Here is a 24420-nt window from a genome sequence, read left to right as displayed (position 1 = left end):
TATTGAGACTGAAGTTCTGAATGCAACAGGGGTAGGTTCGAAACCTGTAACTCCACATAGGAGGGAGGCAAGAGTGCTACCGTTGGGCTGTAACCAAGGAGGCAAATAGCATCCCCATTTGAATTATGAACCTTCTTGAGTTTGCAGTCTCTCTTCTAGAATGATTTGGTAAGAGTAAAGAACATGGTCTCCACGGGCACATCAGACACCCACAAAATGTTGTTTATTAAATTGGCAACAGCCTTTCTTTATGCAAATCGTTATCGCTGTAAGAACACAATGACACCCCTATTGCAAAATAATGCTACACATGTACCTTTGCTTCAGCCTTCAAAAATGGCATTTTATTGCACATTATGTTACATATATAAGCCTCAAATTGGTCATGCCCTTTTTCAACTTTTTCAGGTGCAAACTGGCTGGTCTAGAGACTCAATCAGATCTTTGAAAGTCAAAACACACCAGTCAGATTGTACTGCAACAGGCGCCCGGAACTGCACTCCACCATAGCAAATGAAAATGTCCGCCCCTCCTGGTTGGCGGGCCTTCATAATGCAAAAGATTGTCTTAGATATATGACACTACACAAGAGAAACTAAACTAAAAAAGAACATACAAGCTCACAGAAGTTACGAGCAGAATACAAGCATGTTGAAATAATTAATGAACATGGAAATGCTACTTGAGATTGTAAGCACTCCAAAAATGTTTTCACCATTTATCATGTGAATACCCTCTTTTAACTCCTGATCAAGGCATCCTTTGATCCATGATTAAAGCATCTTTTGATCCATAATTGCAGCCAAGCAGGCGAGTGAAGACATTACCTCAAGGTCTGTCGCCCCATCACCAACCATGACCAATTTGCTGTAGTGTAATTTCTGAAACAAAAAACTAGACTCAGATTTATGCTCATGTGATGGCCCGACATATTTAATAAGAAATCATACCTGCCTGTAAGACAGGCAGGGAGCTGGGCAGGCCAGATTGTCTGTCCATCCCCAAACTGGGAGCCCTAGATGGGCACCCCGCACATCTGTGTAACCAGCCTTAGTATTCATCAAATAAACACAAGTTATAGCACCCTCCTATAAAACCTGAACTTTCCAATGGTACATGGAATTGACCATTAATAACATTCTTCCATACCTGCTTAATATGTGCAATGGCTGCAGCTTTTCCACCACTTCTTGAGGTAGGTTCCTTAGTATCAAAGCCCATATAGTCACCGTTCTTGTCAAAGAGCAGTCTGTTGGCAAAAACCTTTTCTTCTGGAATCTCTAGAATTTTTGCCACAGGCTACATACAAAAAGCAAACAAAGTAGAAAGAATTATCAGTTGACAAGTCGAAAAAACTTTATGATTAGCCCATCTAGGCCTTCGCAGCAACTAAGTTTACCCCCCAAACTCTCTCTCTCTCTCTCTCTCTCTCTCTCTCACACACACACACACAGTGTGAATCTATCCCCCTGCAGGCCAGACACCCTCAATCCAGAGTACCACGACCGTCCACCCGACCGAGGCAGACCCAGGAGATTCGCCACGGTTATGACATGCTCCCATCACAGAGGCTTCACATTCCCTGGCCATCAGAACAGTTCTAGCAAAATTCAGCAACCCCCCCCCCTCCCCAAAACCCCAAACAAGAGAAAGGCTCCTATTAGTCAATAGAAGGCATCTGCTCAGTGCAACACGTGCATCCTGCACTTGGATGCCATGGACATACTACAACTCAAGTACAAGTCGCTAAGTGCAGACACCAAGCATTTTGTGAGCCCTTGTCCAAGGACGAAGCACCAAGTGCTGCCAAGGGGTAGTGAGTCGTGCACGTCCCACACACGTCAATGTCATGCCCGTTGTAATTCCATTGATCGGTGTGGAATACTTGGATGAACACAATGCTAATCAATACACCTAAATACACCAAGATGCTTAATTGACAACATGCTCAATACAAGTACATGGACATTTCTAGCCAAATTTCAATACCAATGCATATGAATACAATCTTGAAAACAATATGGTTGTCGATGTAGATCTACAACTCTCACTACCCTCTCAATTGCCCATGTTCCCTACCATCTACTCTCTATTGTTCCACCAACACATGGTAACAACAATCTGCAAGAGAGCACGTAGGACAAGAGAACACTACACACGGTATGTGAACATGGAGTCCTACTCCTCCCTCATACTACTTGCTTCCATAATTGAGCATTAAAGCTTACCAATTGCAAGTAGAGTCGATGACAGCAGAAGTCTTCGAGATGGGAGCGTCTGGAGTGTTGAAATCTTCGATCTATTGCGATCCTTTGCTACAAAAGTCTTCAAGAGGATGAAGGGAACCTTGGGAAAACTCCCCCTATGGTTCAACTTGAGAAAGGAAGGCTGAAATTACGGTTTTCAGCCAAAAGACCAAAAATTACAGCATGTAAGAGCTATTTTGCTGAATTTCAGACATTGGGAGGGTGTAGGGGAGTCAATACCACCTGGAAACACTCTTGAAAGCTTGGAAAATACACTAGCAAGCTTGGATATGGAGTTGGGAAGGAAAAAGTGCAAAAAAATACAACCAAAGAGGCTCATTAAGGGGGGGGGAGAGAGAAGGAAGAGAGAGAGATGATGAGATGTCCACCCTAGAGAGGACAAGTGACTTGTGGTGCGAGCTAGGATGGACACATGGTTTCTTCCTTTGTACAAAGGGAATTAGGTCTAGGCAGTGGACATTGAGTTTTGTCCACCTCGGGACATCAGTGTGTGGTCACCCAAAACTTAATAAAGTGTGTACACACTCACTTATAAATTAATGCTAATTCCTAAGACTAGGTTTTTGACAAATACTTACCACCTGTCACATGCCACATAACCATGTTAGCAGACAGTTTCACACACACGATTCACAAGCGACATTCCCTTACCCATGAGACTATACCAAAATAGACGTGTTCCAGGCAAGTAAACGTGATACTAGAGACAACACAAACACCCTCCATACATTTCCCAGCATGTACACATAGGCATAAGTCCTAGCGGAAAGCCAAGTCCACGGTATCACATGAGTGGGCATCAATCCCCGGCATATGCAACTGCCATGGACGCCAGTCCAATGTACATACATAACGAGAAAGCACAGGTAGACCAGTTGGGTGGCCAAATGGTGACATCTCCCCGACTTCTAAACAGTCGTCCGCAGTTGAAAAGCATCCAAATACGTCTGAAGCAAGTGAGAGCAATCTCTAAAGAACTCTTCATCTATCCATTTAGCATCAATGGGAAGACAGTTCTTGAACTTCACAAGGTCACACCTGAAAACTTTGCCTACAGCAAGCTTGCATTCCTTTCGATACACAATCTGCTCTGGTTGCAAAATCTCCTCGAGCTCATCCACTTTTAGTGGATCCTCAATGAGCTATTCACTGGGCTCCGACCCTACATACTTTTTTTTTCTGGGAAAAAGATCCTTCTATTAGTTAATGAAAAAAAGCCACAATGGACGAGATACAAACTCGTCTCATGTATGAGGAGGGAATCAAATGATCATAGGAGAAGACTGACCGCTTTGTGAGGAGAAGGCTATCTCATAAAGGAAGAGGGGGGGGGGGGGGGGGGGGGGGGGGGGGAGGGAGCAACACCCACACAGGCGGTCTGTAATGCCAAGTGGGGTCACCACCTCGATCTATGAGGAAAGGGCCAAGCGTCCAGAGTTTCAAGAAAGCTTCCCGCCGCTTTTGCATGTGGTCAAAACCTCCCTATAACTTCTCCCTACTGACCGTAGAGGGTAGGAATAATGTCGAGCCAAATGCTCTTAATGGACTCCAAGGGCGGAGTGCCCTCAATGGCCTCGCTGCATCTAGCTCGCAAAATGTCCCATGTTGCAATGTTACTGCAAATCTCCCATCTCTTGCATGAGCCTCGTCGCCAATAGTCTGTAGATGGGGCTGTGACTGGTACAACCTCTGTGGCCCAAGCAACAGTGCCCATGTAATGATCCAGGTTGCGGCCTTGTCCATAGTGAAAATGCGGAGAATCCACCGCCAAATCTGTTGAGCCTTCGGAAAGTCCCAAAGACAATGACACTGAGACTTCTGAGAGTGGTTGCACCTCGGGCAAGCTACTGGCCAACGTCCAACTACCAGCCAAGTATCAACCGCCAAGCTCCTATGTGCCATCAGTCAAAGAAAGAGGGTGATCTTTCTAGGCCGAAAATTGTCCCAAAGCCTCTTCCGAAAATCTGAGAGGAAACGTTTTGAGAGGCCCTATGACTGCCAATGTGCTGCTGCTGTCATTGGTGTCAAGTGAAAGGAAATAAACCCATGTGAATCTCGAACAATCATCAACAAGCAGCATGAAGTACAAAGAACCTCCCAAGGATGCTGTCTGCATAGGTCCACACAAGTCAGTGTGTACCAACTCCAAAGGTCTGTGTCCAACATCTCCAAGTGCACAAAGGCTAGAGTCTTTGCAGCTGAAGCTGAAGAATCAACACTCTTCCCAGTCCGCTTGGGACACTTCCTTCAATAGTGGCCTTTCTCGCCACAATCATTACAGGTCCTCTCGACCTTCAATTTCTCTCGGTCTGAGTCGAACTTCCTCCCAAAAGACTTCTCCGATGAAGCGTTCCCTTTGTCCTTGTTGTTATTATTACAGCCTTTCGACTGTTGGCCAGTTAAGGCCTCAAAACCTCCACCCTGTGGAGGGTTCGTGAAATGCTCTCCCTGGTCCAAGACCATGGGCACAAGCTCCTCCCATGTGATGGTGCTAAGCCTTCCACTGGTAATCAACGAAGAGTAAAAGGCTGAGTACTGAGAGGAAAAATGTGACAGCAACGTTATGGCCATATCCTTTGACAATATCTCTTTCCCTGCCTGGAGAACTTCCTCTTGAAGAGCCTGCAACTTGTTGATGTGTTCCCGCACGACGACTTTTCAAGATTCATCCCCCAATCTGAACTTCCAAGGAGATTCTCTTCATGGGTGGTACCCTGTTGTAGAGAGAAGCCAAATGTTGCCAGATACCTCTGGCCAGCGTCATATGCTTGATATGATTGATTACCTGTGGGATGAAAGAACGGACTCTAGCATTGACACGATCCCATCACTGTGCCTCTGCCTCCCGTTCCTTCCGAATAGAAGGTAACTCCACTTCCTCTAACTCCGGCCGTGGAACCCCGACTACAATGAAATCAGCAAGGTCGTAAGACTCCAAAACAGATTCCATCATTACCTTCCATATGCCATAGTTGTTCCCGTCCAACAACTGACGGTCCACCGGGAACGTGGGGAGTGTCGAGATCTTCACGTGCTTTTTAACCATCTCAAGTAAATCTGCCATTACGGGGGTGTAACTGAAAAGGGAGGGTGGGTGGGAAAAAATGAAGAACTAAAACAGCCCCCCTCTTGCTCACACAGTTCCCAAGATCTTCCAAGAGCCTAGAGCTCTGATACCGTGTCAGAATATGCAGCGGAGATGAAGACAAGATCTAAAAACACCAGGAGCAAGTGCACAACAGAAAAACGCAGAACTGAGAGAGAGAGAGAGAGAGAGAGAGAGAGAGAGAGAGAGAGAAGCGTATAACTTTGCTATATACACAAGAAAATCCCAGAATACAAAGTGAATAGTGTGGGGGGCAAGGGATCATTTTATATGGCCCCAGGCAGCCAGTCGGCCTACTGAAAAACAACCGACAGCATGCAAAAATGCCCACGACCAGCTTTGGTGCAGTCGGCCAAGTTAGCACACTAGGTCGGGTCCCCAGTGTCCATTCGGCCAACATCTGGAACAGTCGACAGGCACAAACAGCCTCCCACACCAGGAAAAAAAATGGAAAAAATATCAAAAGTGGAAAAAAAATATCAAAAAATATCAAAAGTGGGAAAAAAATGAGAAAACACCTAAATCGGACAGCCACACCCACAACAGAGACCCTGGTGTAAATATACAGACAAGAGATGACTGCTAACACAGACAGCATATCTTTGATTGCATGAGAGAGAGGAAGTGCTTCACATGTGGGAGCAAAGATCACATGAAAGCTCAATGCCTCCAGAATCTCAAAAAGAATAATATGCAGGATGCCAAACCGAGTGTGAATGTTATACCCGATGTTCAGGGTAACACTGCAAATGAACCAAAGAGCAAAATCTTATGTAAAGCTTGGAGCAAGTTAAAGGACCAAACAGCTTTATTCCTTTTTGATAATACAGATAACTTCATATCCATACAAATGGGTGCTGCTCTTGGGTTAAAGCCCGAGGAAATGGGCATAGACTTTCATGCAGATGCTGCCTTTGAGGGCAAGGAAGCTAAGGTTACTCCCATTAGTGGGAACCTTCACATACAAATACAGGAATATTTGGATCATGAAGACTTCCTCGTAGCACCACTTACAGGATGTGATGTGATTTTTGGGATGCCTTGGCATTATCGTTTGGATCCCAAGATTTTGCACAAAGAAAAGAAAGTTATGTTAACTCATAGGGGTGGGGAAGTTTGTATTGATGCGGGTACTATTGGGAGTACCATACCCGTTGTAAGCCATATATCCTTCAAAGGCAATAAAGAAATCAGCTTGTTCTTACTTGGTCTTTGTATGTGATAATGTTGAGCATGATGCTGTAACCCCCGTAGATCAAGATAAGATTGATTTCTTAAGTGAATATGCTGATTGTTTTGTTGATTCAATACCAGGACAGTTATCCCCAGAGAGGCCAGAGGATCATTGTATTGATATAATTCCTGGGAGCTCTCCTCCTAACCGACCTCCTTATAGGGTGAGTGCTACCTAACAGGAGGAAATCATGACTCAAGTAAATGATTTGCTTGAGAAGGGGTTGATAAGGCCAAGTTCTTCGCCTTATTGTTCTCCAGCTTTACTTGTGCAGAAAAAGGATGGGACATACAGAATGTGTGTTGATTATAGGGCCCTTAACAAGATTACTATCAAGAACAGGTTTTCGATTCCTTGAATTGATGATATTCTTGATATTCTTGATGGAGCTGCTTGTTTCAGTCGCATTGATCTTAAGAGTGGTTACCATCAAATTCGAGTGGTACCTCAAGATGTGCACAAAATGGCTTTCCGAACATCATTTGGATTATATGAGTATTTGGCCAATTCTTATTATTCCAAATTTGCATAGACCTTTTGTGGTCGAGTGTGCTGCATGTCGAGATTGTTTGGGAGCTGTTTTGAACCAAGAGGGACATGCAGTGGCTTTTGAAAGCTGTCGCTTGCAACATGCGGAATTGTATTTGCAGGTTTATGACAAAGAGTTGTTAGCTGTTATTCATGCCCTTCAAACATGGAAGCATTATCTTTTGGGGGCTGAATTTATGGTAAAATCAGATCACCAGAGTTTACGGCACTTTCTGACACAACCTAAACTCTCAGAAAAACATCTAAGGTGGGAAAACTACTTGTCCATGTTCCATTTTCAGATTTTGCATACCCCAGGCAAAAAGAATTTGGTGGCGGATGCTTTGTCACGCAGGCCACAAGTGCATGTTGTAACTACTGCCTACCACCAGGACTTATCAAGGATGCGAGATATGTATGCTTTGGACAGATTTTCAACTTATTTGGGCTGATTTGAATCATGGTACTGCTGTCCCATCTTATTCAATTAGAGATGGGTTTTTGATGATGCAAAATCGTATTTGTGTAGTGTGTGAATTACGCCAAAAGGTTATGGAAGAGTGTCATGCTCCACCATATGCTGGTCATCGTGGTATTCTCGCTACTACACAGGCTTTGGAAAGATATTTCTTTTGGCCAGCTCTACGCAGGGATATTGAAGCTTATGTGCGAGAGTGCATAGCGTGTCAGAAAGTCAAGTTTGACAGACACAAGACACCTGGTTTGCTTCAGCCCTTACCCATTCCACACGAACCATGGGGAAGCATTGCTATGGATTTGCCGAAATCGGCACATGGAAATGATGCTATATGGACTATTATAGATCGTTTTAGCAAACAGGCACACTTTATTCCTGTGAGGAAAACAATCAAGCCAGAGCACATGGCAAAGTTGTTCTTAGCTCAGATTTTCAAACATCATGGCATGCCCAAGTCTATTGTGGGGGATAGAGATCCTCAAACTACCAATTTATTTTGGCGGGCATTGATTGATAATATGGGCACAAAGTTGAGTTTTTCATCAGCTTATCATCCACAGACGGATGGTCAGAGTGAAATTGCAAATTCAGCTGTGCTTGACTTGCTCAAGTGTTATGGATCTGAGCAGAAGTCAGATTAGGAAAAGTATTTGCCATTGGTTGAGTTTGCATACAATAACACAGTGTATTCTTCAACTAATAAGGCTTCATTTGAGATAATCTATGGCAAGGTGGTGCTTCCACCTATCTTACGAACCAAAGATGAAATCTTTGCAACAGATGAGTATGTCCGTGATTTGGATACTACGTTTGTACAAGTTCGGACAACCATAGAAAGATCTCAAGCTAAGCAAAAAAAGGCAGCTGACAAACATAGGCGAGAGGTGGTTTTCAAGGAAGGTGATTGGGTATTACTTAAGTTTGAGAAAGCACGTCTTCGGAAACGGCCAGGTAAGGAAGGCCGGTTTGCTAAGCTTTCAAACAGGTATTATGGGCCATTCCAAATTTTGCAGAAAATAAATGACATGGCATATAGATTGGTATTGCCCGATCACTGGAAAATACACAATGCCTTTCATGTCAGTTTGCTGAAGCCTTATGTGGGACCACCTCCTATGAAACCAGTTTTGGAAGATCCACCATAAGTGGATGAACTTGAGGAGGTATTGCAACCTGAGCAGATAGTTTTTCATAAAGAGCGCAAGCATGCAAGCTAGTGCGCAGGTATCTTGTGAAGTTTAAAAACTATTCGGCTATGGATGCAAAATGGATGGACGAGGATTATTTTGCGGATTATTCGGAACCTCTGAAGGCCTACTTGGAAGCTTTTCAGTTGCGGTCAGCAGCTGAGAAGCCGGGGGGAATGTCACAAAATTCCTTACAGCTTCTATTTTTCTAATGTTCATGTGTGGCATGTGGAGCCTGACATGACATACATGTATGACTGGTGTAGCCTGACATGGTGTGTCTATGTGGCATATGGAGCCTGACATGACAGTACATGTATGGCTGGTGTAGCCTGACATGATAGTACATGTGTGGCTTGTGGGGCCTGACATGCTGTACATGTATGGCCCATGGAGCCTGACATCATGAAATTCTCTGGAACTAGCTATCTTGGAGATCTTTTGTATTTATGTTCTGGGAAGGTTCCGGAAGGATCATGAGTCCTGGACATTTTATTGAATACAACTCGGCAGATGGGTGTTTCTTCCAATATAACTGCGCTCATATGTGTACATGATCTTGATTTTATCTTTGGATGACTTGTCTTGTTTGCCTGGGCAATGCCTGAGATTTCTCCCTGTGTTGTCCGTGGGATCGGGGATGCCTGGGCACCCTGTGGACGTGTATGTGCACACCTGTTTGGGACTGACAAGTGGTCTACATGTGTTTTGCAGGTGGTGAGTAGTCCCAAAAACTCAATTTATAGCTTTATGAGTTCACATGCTAATAATTATTGATGCAGGTTCACACTCACTTATAAGTGGCCGGACAACTTATAAGTGAGTACACATTAAGCAGGACTTATTTAATACACGTGGTGGCCAAAAATTGGGCACTAGACATTATTTGGGCCTCCTTCAAGTTGGAGCCCCCTTCTAGACCTAAAAAGCACACGTGCGAGCTAAAACTGGCGGAGGAGCTCTAATCTTGAGTAATACTCCAATTTTATGTGAGGCGCCTGCTTTTCCCGTTTACAGCCTTTTATCGCGACAAAAACCTAAGAGGTGCATGGGAGGTGCTGGCCGACTCCTTCTGCATGTTCTCCACTGCTGGCCGGCTGATTTACAGCTTGAACAGAGGCTGGACAGAGGATTGCCACCACCGCGCAAAAAAGGTATGTGCCGTACGCAATGCAAGGGGACTCAGCTGCATGACTCGGTCTGACGCCGTTTGCAAGTCGAATTCCACCTGGATATTATGGATTATATTCTCAAGCTTACAGGCAAGCTATATGGACATATATCTCGGGGATATCTTAAAGATATGGTGAGGCGATATTTCTTTTGGCTTCAGACCAACCTCGCAAAGAAAAGCTGAGTATACTTTGAGTTTGCAAAGTCGGTGCTTTTGCTATTCACTATGAAGTGTTTTTGATGTTTACTAACCCTTGTATAGCCATGCAAGGAGAAAGGTTTTGTTGTTTGCCTTGAGATGATTCAGGGAAACATCGTTTATGACTCCCTTGATTTGGGATGCATTGGACTTACGGAACTCAGGAACAATAGAGAGCAGATGGAAGGGAACATAGGCACTTCAAAGGGTAGTGTCAAGCACAACATACCCTATGTACTATTCTCTTTTCCTACATGTTCTCTTGAAGATTGTTTCTACCATGTATGGATGGAACAATAGAGAGGAGATGGAAGGGAACATGGGCACTTGAGGGTAGTGTGAGTTGGTGGCCAAAATGCCTATAAACTATGTGTAGTAGAAATGCTTATGGAGCACTAGGATATCTATGCCTGCGAGTGATTCTTTTTTTTATGTTACACACTTGAGTCAACCTCTCCTCCAAGGTGTGTGATCAGAGTACCAACAAAGAGTGCAAGTGGTAGAGTGGACATGACGCCTGGTTGCTAAGGGACTTATGTCTACGCCAAGGATCATGTAGACTGACAACTTGTTGGCAAGGGACTTATGTCTACGCCGAGGGTCATGTGGATTGACACCTTGTTGGCAGGGAACTATGTCTATGCCAAGTGTCAGTAGACTAGAATCTGGTATGCTAGGGACTTGACATCTGTGCTCAGATCCAGTGGACGTTCTATATCCGCGTGCACGGTCAATCAATCTTCTATTTCTTGGCCTGGTCTTTGCAAGTGTAAGCATGGAAGCCAGTGGAGAGTAGCATGCGTGACACTGGGGATTGGGAAACGAGTAACTACTTCTTGGAGTTGGGTTCGACTTGGAGTATGGATAGAGAGACATGATTATGATATCTCGACTTATGAGACTGTTTTGTCTCGCTCATTTATTTCGGGACATGATTATGGTATCTCGACTTACGGGACTCTTTTGTCTCACCGATTTATTTAGGATATTGATTCTTTCAAACATATTGGATTTTTGAGACTGTCTGGTCTCGCCCACTTGATGGGAAAGGATTATATCTTGATATATGTTTTGAGGCTTTAATGTTCAGGACAAGTTTTAAGAAACTAGGGGAAATGTCACCATTTTGGGCATCTCCAGAATTCATGTGTGTGGAAGGGCTTTGGATGCCCATAAGATCAAGAATGTACAAGCTTTGGGAATGGGGGATTCTTGCTTATTTGAACATGAAAGAGTTATCTCTTGCACAAGTTTGAGCTTCAAGTAGGTTTTTGGAGGCTGAAAACTCTGACTTTTTTGCATTTCTCTTCATTTCTAAGCCCACTATAGCCATATCATGCTTGGGGAAGAAGATTTTCACTACTCTACACCATCTTGCACACCCCGGATGGCTGTTTTTCAGCAAAACAGTCCTACAGCTTGCTGAAATTATGGGTTTTATGTGATATACATGCTGTTACACTAGTTTATGCATTCATGGATGAGCCACATGGGCTGGTTTACAGGTTTTGGCGTTCGTGGATGCGACATACACGCTGTTACGACCCCGTGTTTTCCTCTAGACAGTATGCAGGTGGGCAAGGGGACAGGATGGACACTGTGAATGGCATCAGTTAGGAAACCCATGTGTGAACAGCCCCAAGTGTGAAGGGGACAAAAAGAATTAAAGTATAAAGGTTTTATAACCTTTCGGACAAAAGGATTTAAGTTTATGAGGTTTTATAACCTAAGATGATTTAAAAATGGATGCGCTTTTTGGGCTATTGCTTTTAGTTTTTGGCTTTTTGGAGAAAAGCGGGCTGAGGCGCCTCCTTATTAAGGGAAGGGTGGTGGAGTCAACGGTGTGTGGTGTGTGCGGGCGCTTCTTCTCCTTGTATGGCTGGGCGCCAAAGAGCACAAGCGACAAATAGAGCTTCAGCGCAGGACCTTTTATGGGCTTTTCCGGGCTGCGCTGCAGCATGCATAGGCATCTTCTTTTGTGCAATAGGAGCCGGATTGCAGTATACGTGGGCGCACAGAGGGGCTGGCTTTTTCATGATGAGCAGTCTCTAGGTGGCGCTCACGGGCTGAACAGCAGACTGGACTACGCTTTCTCTTTCTCTTTGGGGGAAGGCGGCGCAGGGTTGTAGGCTGCTGCAGAAGGTGGCGCACAGAGTTGCAGGCAGAGTTTCGCTTTCTCTTTCTCTTTTGGAAAGGGACAAACTGCCACAGGACTGAAAAGAGGCACACACGTGGGGACAGCCAGCGGCCACTTCTCCCTCATAGTGGATTGCAGGCCTTGTTGAAGAGATTGGGATACAGAAGATCAAGCTAAGATGCACGGGAGGATGTTCATGGAAGAGATGTATTGTTCCTCTTCGTCTTGAACTTATGTGTATTCAAGGGTTGCTTGACACGTCCTCTATCTTTCTCTCTCTGGGTTATGGAAAAGGTACAGGGTATTGATATAGAAAACAATCTTGGTTTTGGCACCGTGATTGGATAGCAAACAGACCAACTCCCTTGATGAATATATATACCTAGTGCTTATTCATTCATTCAATCATCAAGAAACGATCATTGTCAAGCATAGATCTTCCCCAGGCTGAAACGCATTATCCCTCTGCTCCTCTCTTGTAGAAAACGCAGCACATCTCAGCCTGCATATTCAGCATCTCATCGTTTCTTCTCCATCCTCCCAGGTGAAGGAAAACGCATGTATATACAGTCCCTCACAGCCCTAGAAACATTCCCCAATTCAGTCTTCTCTTAGCCATAGATTGTAGTCCTCCTACAGTCCCTTGGAAGACTGCATTGGCATTGAGATTGGTCATCATTGGTGGCTCTACAGCAGTGTGCAGTCAGCCCTACTCTCGGTCTTCTGAAGGTCTTGCATTTGGATGATCTACAGTCTCAAAGTCAGTCTTGTAGTCACTCTCTTCAAAGAAATAAAGCAAATACTCCTAGAAATAGGAGGGGGTCCTTTAGTGTGTAATTGGGACCCAATACTGTGTAGAGATCACTATAATTGGGACCCAATATTGTGTATAGATCGCTCTCTCTCTCTCTCTCTCTCTCTCTCTCTCTCTCTCTCTCTCTCTAAGTTTGAAGTGATAAAGTGGATTGCTATAGACTCATGAAACTTCGGATACAGAAGGCGGTGTGAGACTTTGTGTGACATGATCATTTGATCTATGCATAATTCTATTGCATGTTACATTGGTATCAGATTCATCTTGTCCACACACACCGCATCCTAGTGTGAGAGCATCCTTGGATGGCCCAACTTCTCTCCGGCACGACCATCAACTTCAGCAACATGTCTAAAGAGGAGAGTGCATATCATGAGGAAGACATCTCCCTCAAAGGAGATCATTTTCTTCCACCACCCAAAGATCCCTTAGCTCTTCTCAAAGCTGATAACCAACTCTTGGAGGCCACTGTAGCAAAACCAAATCCATCAGCTACCCCCGACTTCATCTCTCTTTTCTTTCAGATGGAAGAGCAAGATGAGGCGAGACGGCGGGAAGAGAAACGGCGGGAAGAGAAGCAAGAAAGCAACAAGAAAAAGCAGACAAATGGGATTATGAGGAAGCCCAACGTAAGCTTGAAGAAGACCAGCGTCAGGCTGACCTCGCAGCTCAAGAGCACCACCGAGAGCTCGATCATGAGCGAATGTTACTCGCAACAGTTAAGGTTATCTGAGCAGGCCAAGATGGATCAATTCATTCATGGATTGGATCCTAACATTCGGTTCACAGTTTGTAACTTTGAACCCAGTATCTATGATAGGGCTTTGACTCTTGCTTAAAATGAAGAAATGAAGATGAATGGAGGCAAGCCAAACAACCGCAGTCTGGTACCAAACCCCAGCTACAGCAGTCTTCTTCGCAATTCTAAAGATGCTAAGAAGGATAGTAGTTCTAGCTCTAGTTCAGGGGTAAGAAGGATAAGGAATCCAAGCCTAAGAAAAACCCCCAGGAAAAGACTAAAGCAGGCGTAATTGGAGGCTACCTTCCTCGAGAGAAGCAAAGAAAGTATTAGACAGAGAACCGTTGTTTCTTCTGTCATACATTGGGGCATGGAAAGAAGGATTGTAAAAAATGGCAAGCGGAGCAAGCCTCCAAGTAGCCTTCTTCCACAGTTGCCACAACATCTCCCGCTTGGCGAGCACCGCCTACTACCACAACGTAGTTCAACTCTTACCTTCTATGCTTCCCATGCAATTCGTGGTATTTGATGCTAGGCAGGAGAGTGAGGGTGAGATTGCACAAAAAAGCTTGATCCGAGCTTATGGCTCTGCCAAGGGTCGCCAGTTTGTAGTCCTTTTTGACATGGGCAATTCTGAGGATGTCATCTCTCCCCAGTTGGCTACCAGAATGAGCTGTACCTTGGTGCCCTATCATTTGGATGTGGACGGGTTTACACGTGGTCCCTACACCCATATATCTTAAAAGGCACAACAATTTTCTTTTCAGGTTCAAAATGTTGAGGTAAAGGCATTATGCCCACCCTTATAGTGTGTACAAGCCCATAAGTTATAGTACATAGTACACTTAGTACTTTTAATGTACTAAGTGCACTATGTGTACTAGTGCAAATATATACGTGTGATAGGGGAGTCACACACTCATACTTGATGAGTTGACTTATCCCCATATGTCTCTCTCTCTCTCTCTCCCCCTTTTTCTCTGTGTATGTCTCCCACATGAAACCCTAATTCATTGCTCCATTCAACTGGTATCAGATCCAAGTTGGCGACCCTACCTATTGCGAAGCTGTCTTTCAACCTTCGGACTGCAGTAATGTTGTAGCCAGGCGACACTCTGTATCTCGTGGCTCCTGAGGCGACTTGACAGTGCTGTTGAGGTGACACAAGGTGCACACAAGCGAAGCAAGTGACTGGCGGCAACAGGTGGCTGGCTTGGGTGTTGCAGGTGTCAGCAGAGCTGCCATGACAGGCAGCGCAGCAAAGCAAGCACAGTAGGCACAGGTGCTGCAAAGCGCTGCACAGCAGGCATTGAGTCAGCGCACAGCAGGTAGCGAACCAGACGCAACAAAGCAGCGCACAATAGTGCACGACAGGTGGCAAGTGCTGAAAAGACGGTAGCAGGTACAAGCAGTTCTGCTGATCGACACAACACAGAGCAGTCACAGCCATCGAAACTGCTTAGCGTTGCAGACACGGGCGGCACCCTTGGTTCTGCAAAGGCGGCAAGAAGTGCTGCACTTAGCGCTGCAAAGGTGTTGCTGTAGACGAAGGTTTCCATTGCTTCCATTACTCTCTTCCATTCTCTCCCTTCAACAGAGAGAGAAACAAGGCTTCAGAGTCCAGACTAACGAGTTTCCCTGAGTGCTGCCCAACAGAAATCAGAAATTTGTACGAGGTATTTTGCTTCAATTTTTTGGGATTTTGCATGTCCAATCATCAATTGAGCAGGTACAGGTTCAAATTGCTCAAATTTTGAGCAAAATTGGCAACAATTAGGTGACATTGGTCACATTCCGCGTCAATTTGCAAGAAATTGGATGTCAAAATTTGGGGCTTTTGATGTAATTGTGCAATTGGGCATTCATACATGCTGTACGATGTGAGAAATCTCACATTCGGGTAAAATTGCAGGAAATTGATGTGCAAATCAAAGGGCTTTTGTGCCAATTGAGTTGATTTGCATGCAGGCACTGGCATTTGATCCTTTGGGCAATGTGTTGATGCCTGTCAAGCACTCAATGTGCCTGTAAATCAAGAGGCTTTTATGTACTGGATGTATATGTGGCCAGAGGGAAGCACTGTGAAGACTCTGGATGCCTTCATGTGCGTTAATGTACCATGTATGATCAGAAATTGATCTTAAATCAAGGGGCTTTTCAAGATTTTATGCTTGTTGAGCTTGGCAAAGCAGCAGGCAAGACTTTTATGCCTTGAATCCTCAGAAATCCACTTGCAGTCAAGGGGCTTTTGCCCAATTTCTGTTCGGGACTGTTGTATGCAATGGTGGGGACTGTAAAAGTCTGATTTTCACTCATTTGGACAGCCAGGAGAGCATTTATTACTGCTATACTTGCTGGTACAGATTGCATATTGCTATGGCAACCACAGGTGAGAGCTCTTCATTGCTTCACATCAAGAAGCTTGAAGGCTCACATAACTATGACATTTGGCAAACCCAGTGCTATAATGTGTTGCTCCAGAAGAAGCAGCACAAGCCTATCAAAGAAAGGGGTGTAATGCCCACTTCTCTTACTGCTGAAGAGTGGGAAGATATGGATGAGCTGGCAAGATCTACTATCATGTTGTCTGTGTCAGACTCTTTACTTTTCAGCATTCATGAAGAGAAGACAGCTTGGGGAATGTGGCAAAGATTGCAGGACTTGTATGCCCAGCAAAGTGCCTCAAGCAAAGTGTATTGGTTGAAGAAACTCATAGGTCTTCAAATGAAGGAAGGGGCGTCTATGGCAGCCCATCTAAATGAGTTTAATGGTATTGTCAGCCAGGTCATCAATCAAAAGTTGGCAATGGACGATGAGTTCAAAGCCACCTTTCTCTTATGCACTTTGCCAGAGAGTTGGGACACATTCAGGACAGCCACTAGCAATTCAAATGCTATGCTGTCATATGCAGATGTGGAGGGTGCTCTTCTTCAAGAAGAGATGAACAGGAAGAACAATTCTGTTGGAAAGTCCAATGCAATGAATGCACGTGGGAGATCCCAGCAAAGCGGTAAAAGCCAAGAACGGGGAAGGAGCAAGTCCCGCTCCAAAAAGGACTTGGAATGCCATTATTGTGGCAAGAAGGGACACTTCAAAAAGCAATGCTACAAATGGAAGAATGATCAAAAGGAAAAGGGCAAAGGAAAAGACAAAGACAAAGATGAAGCCAAAGATGCAAAGCCAAAGGGCAAAAGTGGAGTCAAGATTGAAGAAGTCAATGTGTCACATGCAAGTGACAGTGAGGATGAGGTCCTATTCACGTTTTCACTTGATGCCCATTCACTTCTTGCAGGAGATGGTCATGGTATGCACTCGTGGATCATTGATTCAGGTGCCTCCTTTCATGTCACAGGTTGTAGAGACTTGTTTGTCAGGTATACTGCTGGCAATGAAGGAGTAGTTTATTTGGGTGACAACCATGCATGCAAGATTCTTGGCAGAGGTGATGTGAGGCTTGTGTTTTCAGATGGCTCACAGCTTATGCTCCATGATGTCAGGCATGTGCCTGAGATCAAGAAGAACCTGCTTTCTACTGGACAGCTTGATGATGCTGATTATGTTACCACATTTGGTCGTGGAAAGTGGAAGATTAGTAAGGGCTCACTGGTTGTTGCCAGAGGCTCTAAGGTGGACACTCTTTACTTCATGCATGCAGGTGTTTGTCACCATGCTAATGTAAATGCAACCGAGCTGTCGGGAATTTCTATGTGGCATAGCCAGTTGGGACACATAAGTGTCAAAGGAATGGAGCAATTGTCTCGTTTTGGTTACTTGCCTTCTCTAAAGTTCTCACGTTTTCAGTTTTGTGAGCATTGTATATATGGCAGGCAACTCCAGTGCCCCCACAAGAAAGCTCTTGGACAGAAAGATGCTCAGTTAGAGCTTGTGCATACAGATGTATGTGAGATGCCTCAGCTTTCTTTGGGAGGGGCAAAATATTTTGTGTCTTTTATTGACGATGCCACACGCAAGGTGTGGGTTTATCCTCTTCGTTTGAAGAGTGATACATTCTCAGTGTTTCAGAAGTTTGTTGCTCATGTTGAGAATCAAACTCGCAAAACACTGAAGGCTTTGCGTTCCGACAATGGTGGAGAGTATATGTCCAAACAGTTTCAGGACTTTTGTGATGCTAAAGGCATCAAGAGGGAGCTCTCTACTCCTTATGATCCTCCACAAAACGGGACAGCAGAGAGGATGAACAGGACCATTCACGAGAAGGTCCGTTCTATGTTGTCACATGCTGCGTTACCTCATGGTTTTTGGGCTGAAGCTATTATGACAGCCGTTCATCTTATAAACAGGTCACCTAACACGAGGCTTGGTGGGAAAGTGCCAGAGGAAGTATGGACAAGGAAGCCTCCGTCATACAAGCACTTGAGAATGTTTGGTTGCGTTGCGTACGTGCACATACGCAGGGAAATACGCACCAAACTTGATCCTAAGTCTCACAAATGCATATTCCTAGGATATGGTGACAGAGGTGAAATGGGATATAGACTTTGGGATCCAGTGAATAGAAAGATTATACGCAACAATGATGTCATTTTTGATGAAACATGCATGTATAAGGAGCCTGCAAGGCAACAGGAGCCTGGCAGAGTCATCTTTGATGATGATGGACATCATGGACAACAACCAAGGGCTGTAAATCAGCCATTACAGCAACAAAACCAGCCCTTAAATGGTGCTGAAAATGGTCCAAATGGACAGCCACAGATGGCAGAAGATATCCCTATGGATATACCACAGTTAGAGGAGATACCGGGCATGATATTTCAACCTTATGGCATGGAACAGGAGCCACCAATAGGTGATATGCAGGCTGGACAGCAACTGTAAATGATGGTCATTGTGTACGGAGGTCCACAAGACCCTCGAGAGCCCCTGACAGGTTTGTTTCAGGGATTGACTACTTGATGCTTATTGACTGCGGGGAGCCCTCATGTTATAAGGAGGCTTTACAGAGGGCAGACAAGGCTCTTTGGGAGCGTGCCATGAAGTCAGAGATGGATTCTCTGCACAAAAATGGAACATGGAAGTTGGTGCATTTGCCTACAGGCAAGAAGGTCTTGCCATGCAAGTGGGTTTACAGGCTCAAAGTTGCACCAGATGCAAAGCCAAGATACAAAGCCACGCTAGTGGCTAAGGGCTTCAAGCAGGAATATGGTGTGGACTTTGATGAGATCTTCTCTCCCGTGGTCAAAATGACCACACTTAGAGCTGTATTAGCTTTGGTTGCTCATGATGATCTGGATTTGATTCAGATGGATGTGAAGACTGCTTTTCTTCATGGTGATCTCCATGAGGAGATATATATGCAACAGCCAGAGGGTTATGCAGTGAATGGAAAGGAGAAGCTTGTATGCAAGCTGAAAAAGAGTCTTTATGGGCTCAAACAGGCACCAAGGGAATGGTATCATAAATTTGATACATTCATGAAATCCCAAGATTTCAAGAGAAGTGACATAGATCACTGCTTATACACCAAGAAAGCTTTGGATGGCAGTCTATTGATACTCATCTTGTATGTTGATGATATGTTGATTGCCGGGAAATCTCGTAAAGAGATGGATGCCTTGAAGAAGAGGCTGCATCAAACCTTTGATATGAAGGATTTGGGTGATGCAAATCACATTTTGGGTATGCGGATACTTCGGGACAGAAATCAGCATGTGTTGTATTTGTCTCAGAAGGAATACATTGGCAAAGTCTTGCAGAGGTTCAATATGGACGGGGGGAAGAAGACTAGTACTCCTTTGCCTCCATATGTGAAACTCAGTGCTATGGACAGTCCACAGTTGGATAGTGACAGGGCTGATATGGCCAAGATTCCGTATGCTTCAGCTTGTGGCAGTCTCATGTATGCCATGGTTGCTACTAGGCCGGACATTGCATTTGCAGTGGGAGTGGTTTCTAGATACATGGCTAAACCTGGCAAGAAGCATTGGGAAGCAGTGAAAGGTGTCATGAGATACCTGAAGGGCACACAGGATATGTGCATTTGCTTTGGTAAACAAGATGCATTAGTGCATGGTTACACGGATTCGGATTATGCCGGTCATCCAGATGACCAGAAGTCGACTACCGGTTATGTGTTTACATTCACAGCAGGTGTCGTGTCATGGATATCCAGGATGCAGAAGTGCACTGCCTTATCTACTACAGAGGCCGAGTATATTGCAGCCACAGAGGCTTGCAAGGAGGCATTATGGCTATCTCGGTTAGTGGTTGATTTGGGCCGTGTCATGGATATCCAGGATGCAGAAGTGCACTGCCTTATCTACTACAGAGGCCGAGTATATTGCAGCCACAGAGGCTTGCAAGGAGGCATTATGGCTATCTCGGTTAGTGGTTGATTTGGGTTATACAGGGGATATTCCATTGTTGCATTGTGACAGTCAGAGTGCCATCCACTTGGCAAAGAACCCTGTCTTTCATGCAAAGACGAAGCATGTGGATGTGAAGTATCACTTCATCAGAGAGGTGATAGAGAACAAGCAAATTCAGCTTGTTAAGATTCATACGGATGACAACCCAGCTGATCTGTTGAAAAAGAGTTTGCCTCCGGAGCGGTTTGCTCATTGCAGACACTTGATGGGCATTGGATGAGGCCAGCTTCAGCCTTGATATGGCCTTGTATATTATCATGTACATGCTGATTTTTTCTTTTCGTTCATTTAAGGGCACTTTGCCTTTAAGTGGGAGGTTGTTGGGGTAAAGGCATTATGCCCACCCTTATAGTGTGTTCAAGCCCATAAGTTATAGTACATAGTACAGTTAGTACTTTTAATGTACTAAGTGCACTATGTGTACTAGTGCAAATATACATGTGTGATAGGGGAGTCACACACTCATACTTGATGAGTTGACTTATCCCCATATGTCTCTCTCTCTCTCTCTCTCTCCCTTTTTCTCTGTGTATGTCTCCCACATGAAACCCTAATTCATTGCTCCATTCACAAAAGGCCTCATTCCAGCGAGATTTCATTGTCTCACCTCTTTTGGGGTGTAACATGATCTTAGAAATCCAGTGGTTTCTCCGGTATGAACCCATTCTTGATTGGGGACAGGACACTTTTACTATTTGTAAAGGTTTTCCTGAGCCCGTAATGATTGGTGGGGATAGGAGCATTCTTGGCATTCCTTTGATTTCTCATCTCTAGGCCCGACGAACTATCCACAAGGGAGCGGAAGGAGCATTGATTTATGTTTGTGCTCAGACAATCTCGACCTCATCGATAGGAGCTGTCTCATCTTCTTCTTCAGTCCCTCAGTTGGCTGATCTTCTTTCTCGACATTAGGACATTATGCTTGGGGACGATTTTCCATCCAGTCTTCCACCCTCTCATCTTGAGGATCATCGTATCGATTTGGTCCGTGGGGTAGAACCTCCTAGTAAGTTTCTCTAACGTCTTTCCAAGACTTCAGAGGTTGAGCTAGAAAAGCAGGTATTTGAGCTCCTTCGAGCTGGATTCATTCGGCCATCTTTCTCACCATTTACTGCACCCATCCTATTTGTCCAAAAGAAAGACAAGTGTATACGTCTTTCTGTAGATTACAGGGCATTAAACAAACTCACCATCAAGAATAAGTCTCCTATGCCCAAGATTGAGTACATTTTTGAGTACAAGTTTCTCTATCGTCTTTCCAAGACTTTAGAGGGTGAGTTAGAAAAGCAGTTATCTGAGCTCCTCCGAGCTGGATTCGTTCAGCCATCTTCCTCACCATTTATTGCATCCATCCTATTTATCCAAAAGAAGGACAATTCTGCACGCCTTTGTGTAGATTATAGGGCATTAAACAAGCTCACCATCAAGAATAAGTTTCCTATGCCCACCAGGATTGAGTACATTTTGGAGCGTTTGAACGGTGCAAAGTTTTTCACTAAAATAGATCTCAAAAGTGGTTTATTTGAAGTGCACAGAATGCATAAGCGCCTTGTCTATAACTGTGGCTTTTTGCCGATGGGTTTTCACCCCCTTGAGCAAGTCGGTGAGAGGTGTTGCAAGGTTGGAAAACTAGTCAACATGTCTACTATAGGCCTAGCAAAGACCCACAACGGATCTCTTGGGCGGGTCTTAGGAATGTTCCAATCCAAGATCTCTTGAACCTTTGTGGGGTCCAATCGAATCTCGGAGGAACTAATGTTGTAGCCCAAGTATTAAACCTCTGTAACGCCAAAGATAGACTTTTTGGCTTGATGTAGAGTCCATTATCTCGCAAAAGTTGCAAGACTTTCTCCACATCTTTCTCATGCTGCTCCGCAGTGCTGAAAATATAAGTATGTCATCAAGAAATATGAAAACACACTTACCAATATGCATTGCGAATATCCTGAACATCATTTTATTGAAGGTTGTCGAAACGTTGGTAAGTCCAAACGGCATGACTACGAACTCGTAGTGACCACACTCTGTCCGAAAAGCTATTTTTGGAATGTCAGCTTCAAAAATGTGGACCTGATTGTGCATCCTCAGAAGCGCTTGTTTTGAAGTTAACATCTTGGGATGAATCTTTTGAGGTCATTACCGATGCCAACAATGTAGCCATTGTAGATCCGTGGCCTACTACAGCTAAAAGTTGGATGCTACCGAAAGGAATTATTTAGTTTATGATAGAGAGCTTTTGAGTGTGATGACAACGCTCAAACATTGGAAGCCTTTTCTTTATGGATGGGTTTTCACAGTCAAAATAGACCACCAAGCACTTAAGTGGCTACAGATCATGCCAAGTGCCCAATGGAGTGATCGGCGAGCCAAATGGAGTCAAATCTTCCAACAGTTTGGAGGAACGACTGAGTACATCCCTGATAAGCATAACCCAGTTGTTGCAGATGCTCGTAGTAGAAAGACCAACGTCTAGACCATGCAAGAGTCTACCATTCTCGAGATCTTTGGAAAAGACTTGGATAGCATGAAAGATTAGTATGTTGATTCCGCATGAAGGATAGCATGAAAGACTTGGATAGCATGAAAGATCAGTATGTCGATTCCACAGAGTTTGGTACTCAATACAGTTTGGCCCTGAATTTTGAGCCTAGCCATTATTTAGTGCAAAACAATTGGTTATTCTAGAGAATCGTCTTTGTGTCCTTCGAGAAAAGCACGCAACTCTTGTCCATGATGTCCACGACTCCTTAGTTGGAGGCCATAGAGGTATCAACAAGATCCTAGAGAAATTGGAAAGGTTCTTTTATTGGCCAAAAATGAGACGTGATGTTTATTCATACGTTCAAGCCTGTAAGATTTGTCAAAAGGTCAAGGTTCCACATACGAGAAAGGCTGTTTTACTTCACCCTATTCTTGACGGACCTTTTATCGACATTTCTATGGACTTTGTAGGGCCTCTACCAGCATCCACCGGATCTCACAACACTCAGTGTTTTACCATCGTGGATCGCTTTAGTAAGTTTTGCATGCTCGTCCCATGCAAGCATACAGCCACAGTCGAGGACATTGCTTTTTCTCAAACATTGGTATCCCATTTGTGGTTTGCCTAGCACCATGACATTAGACAGGGATTCTAAGTTCATCTTGCATTTTTTGAGGACTTTGGGACCAAGTTATGGTTGTCTAGTGCATTCCATCCATAGACAGACGACCAGACAAAAATCTATAACCAATTGGCCTTTGATGTTCTCAAGTCATTCTGTCATGACCAGTAGTCCAAATGGGAATATTATCTTTCATTGGTCCAGCATAGCATGATTGTATACCCGATGCATACAGTACTGCACATTGAGTCCCTAGTGATAGAGCTCCATCCATCCCTTGTCAGTTTTGACGGTCCACTCTCCCATCGATCCTTAGCTTTTCAGTTTTTAGCTTTTTAGCTTTTCAGCTTTGTACCTTGTATCTTTTTCTATTATCTGGATACCCAAAGGACATTGACAATTGTATATTGTTTTGTCGCATAGGCCGACGTCGGCCTCCAGTAGACGTTAATAAAGCTCTCTCTCTCTCTCTCTCTCTCTCTCTATATATATATATATATATATATATATATATATATATATATATATATATATCTATATCTATATCTATATATATATATATATATATATATATATATATATATATATATATATATATATATCTATATATATATATATATATATATATATATATAGCAGGAGGACAGGTAGAGGTGGTAGACTCATATTTGTACCTGGGGATTACATTTACGACTCCGCCAGGAAGATTTACTATGGCACAGGCAACCAAGGATAGACTCACACGAGGGTATGCAGCTCTAGCCATGCTAGAGACAGTGTCACCAAGCACACTTACAAGAGCCCCGCACGAAGGGGTGGTTGTTTGACACACTAGTCACCCCTGCTTTGATGTATGCTGCAGCAGTATGGGCACCTAGGCTTGCCACCTCCACATGGTCTCAGATAGAGAGGCCTCAGATTCTCATGCTCTCATGGATGATCCGCAGCAAACCCTCCGTCCCACATGACATTGTCCGGACGGAGTTTGCTGCACCTCCTATGCTAGTAGAGGCCCTCTTCCAGACGATCTGCTTCATACAGAGGATCATAGATATGCCATCAGAT

General features: G+C 44.2%; 1 protein-coding gene across 4 annotated transcripts in view; it reads right to left on the bottom strand.

Annotated features, from left to right (window-relative positions):
• Positions 1 to 206: 206 nt before the first annotated feature.
• The window catches only part of LOC147634911 (phosphoserine phosphatase, chloroplastic-like), a 70909-nt gene continuing 46695 nt past the window's right edge, over positions 207 to 24420 (bottom strand). For 2 of the 4 annotated variants that reach the window (XM_086804156.1, XM_086804159.1), the window contains exons 5-8: positions 1150 to 1299; positions 951 to 1049; positions 828 to 881; positions 207 to 545 (exon numbers count right to left, since the gene is read on the bottom strand). In XM_086804156.1, coding sequence (XP_086660282.1) covers positions 405 to 545; positions 828 to 881; positions 951 to 1049; positions 1150 to 1299 — 444 coding nt within the window. In that variant the 3' untranslated portion in view covers positions 207 to 404. The remainder of the gene's footprint in view (positions 546 to 827; positions 882 to 950; positions 1050 to 1149; positions 1300 to 24420) is intronic. The other 2 variants (XM_086804157.1, XM_086804158.1) reach the window with 2 other exon arrangements.

This window comes from Cibotium barometz, chromosome 10 (assembly GCF_041138505.1).
Source record: "Cibotium barometz isolate CiBa-2024 chromosome 10, ASM4113850v1, whole genome shotgun sequence".
In the NCBI taxonomy this organism is placed as follows: domain Eukaryota; kingdom Viridiplantae; phylum Streptophyta; class Polypodiopsida; order Cyatheales; family Cibotiaceae; genus Cibotium; species Cibotium barometz.
The sequence above is the reverse complement of the archived record's forward strand: the minus strand, read 5'-3'. Positions and strand labels throughout refer to the sequence as shown.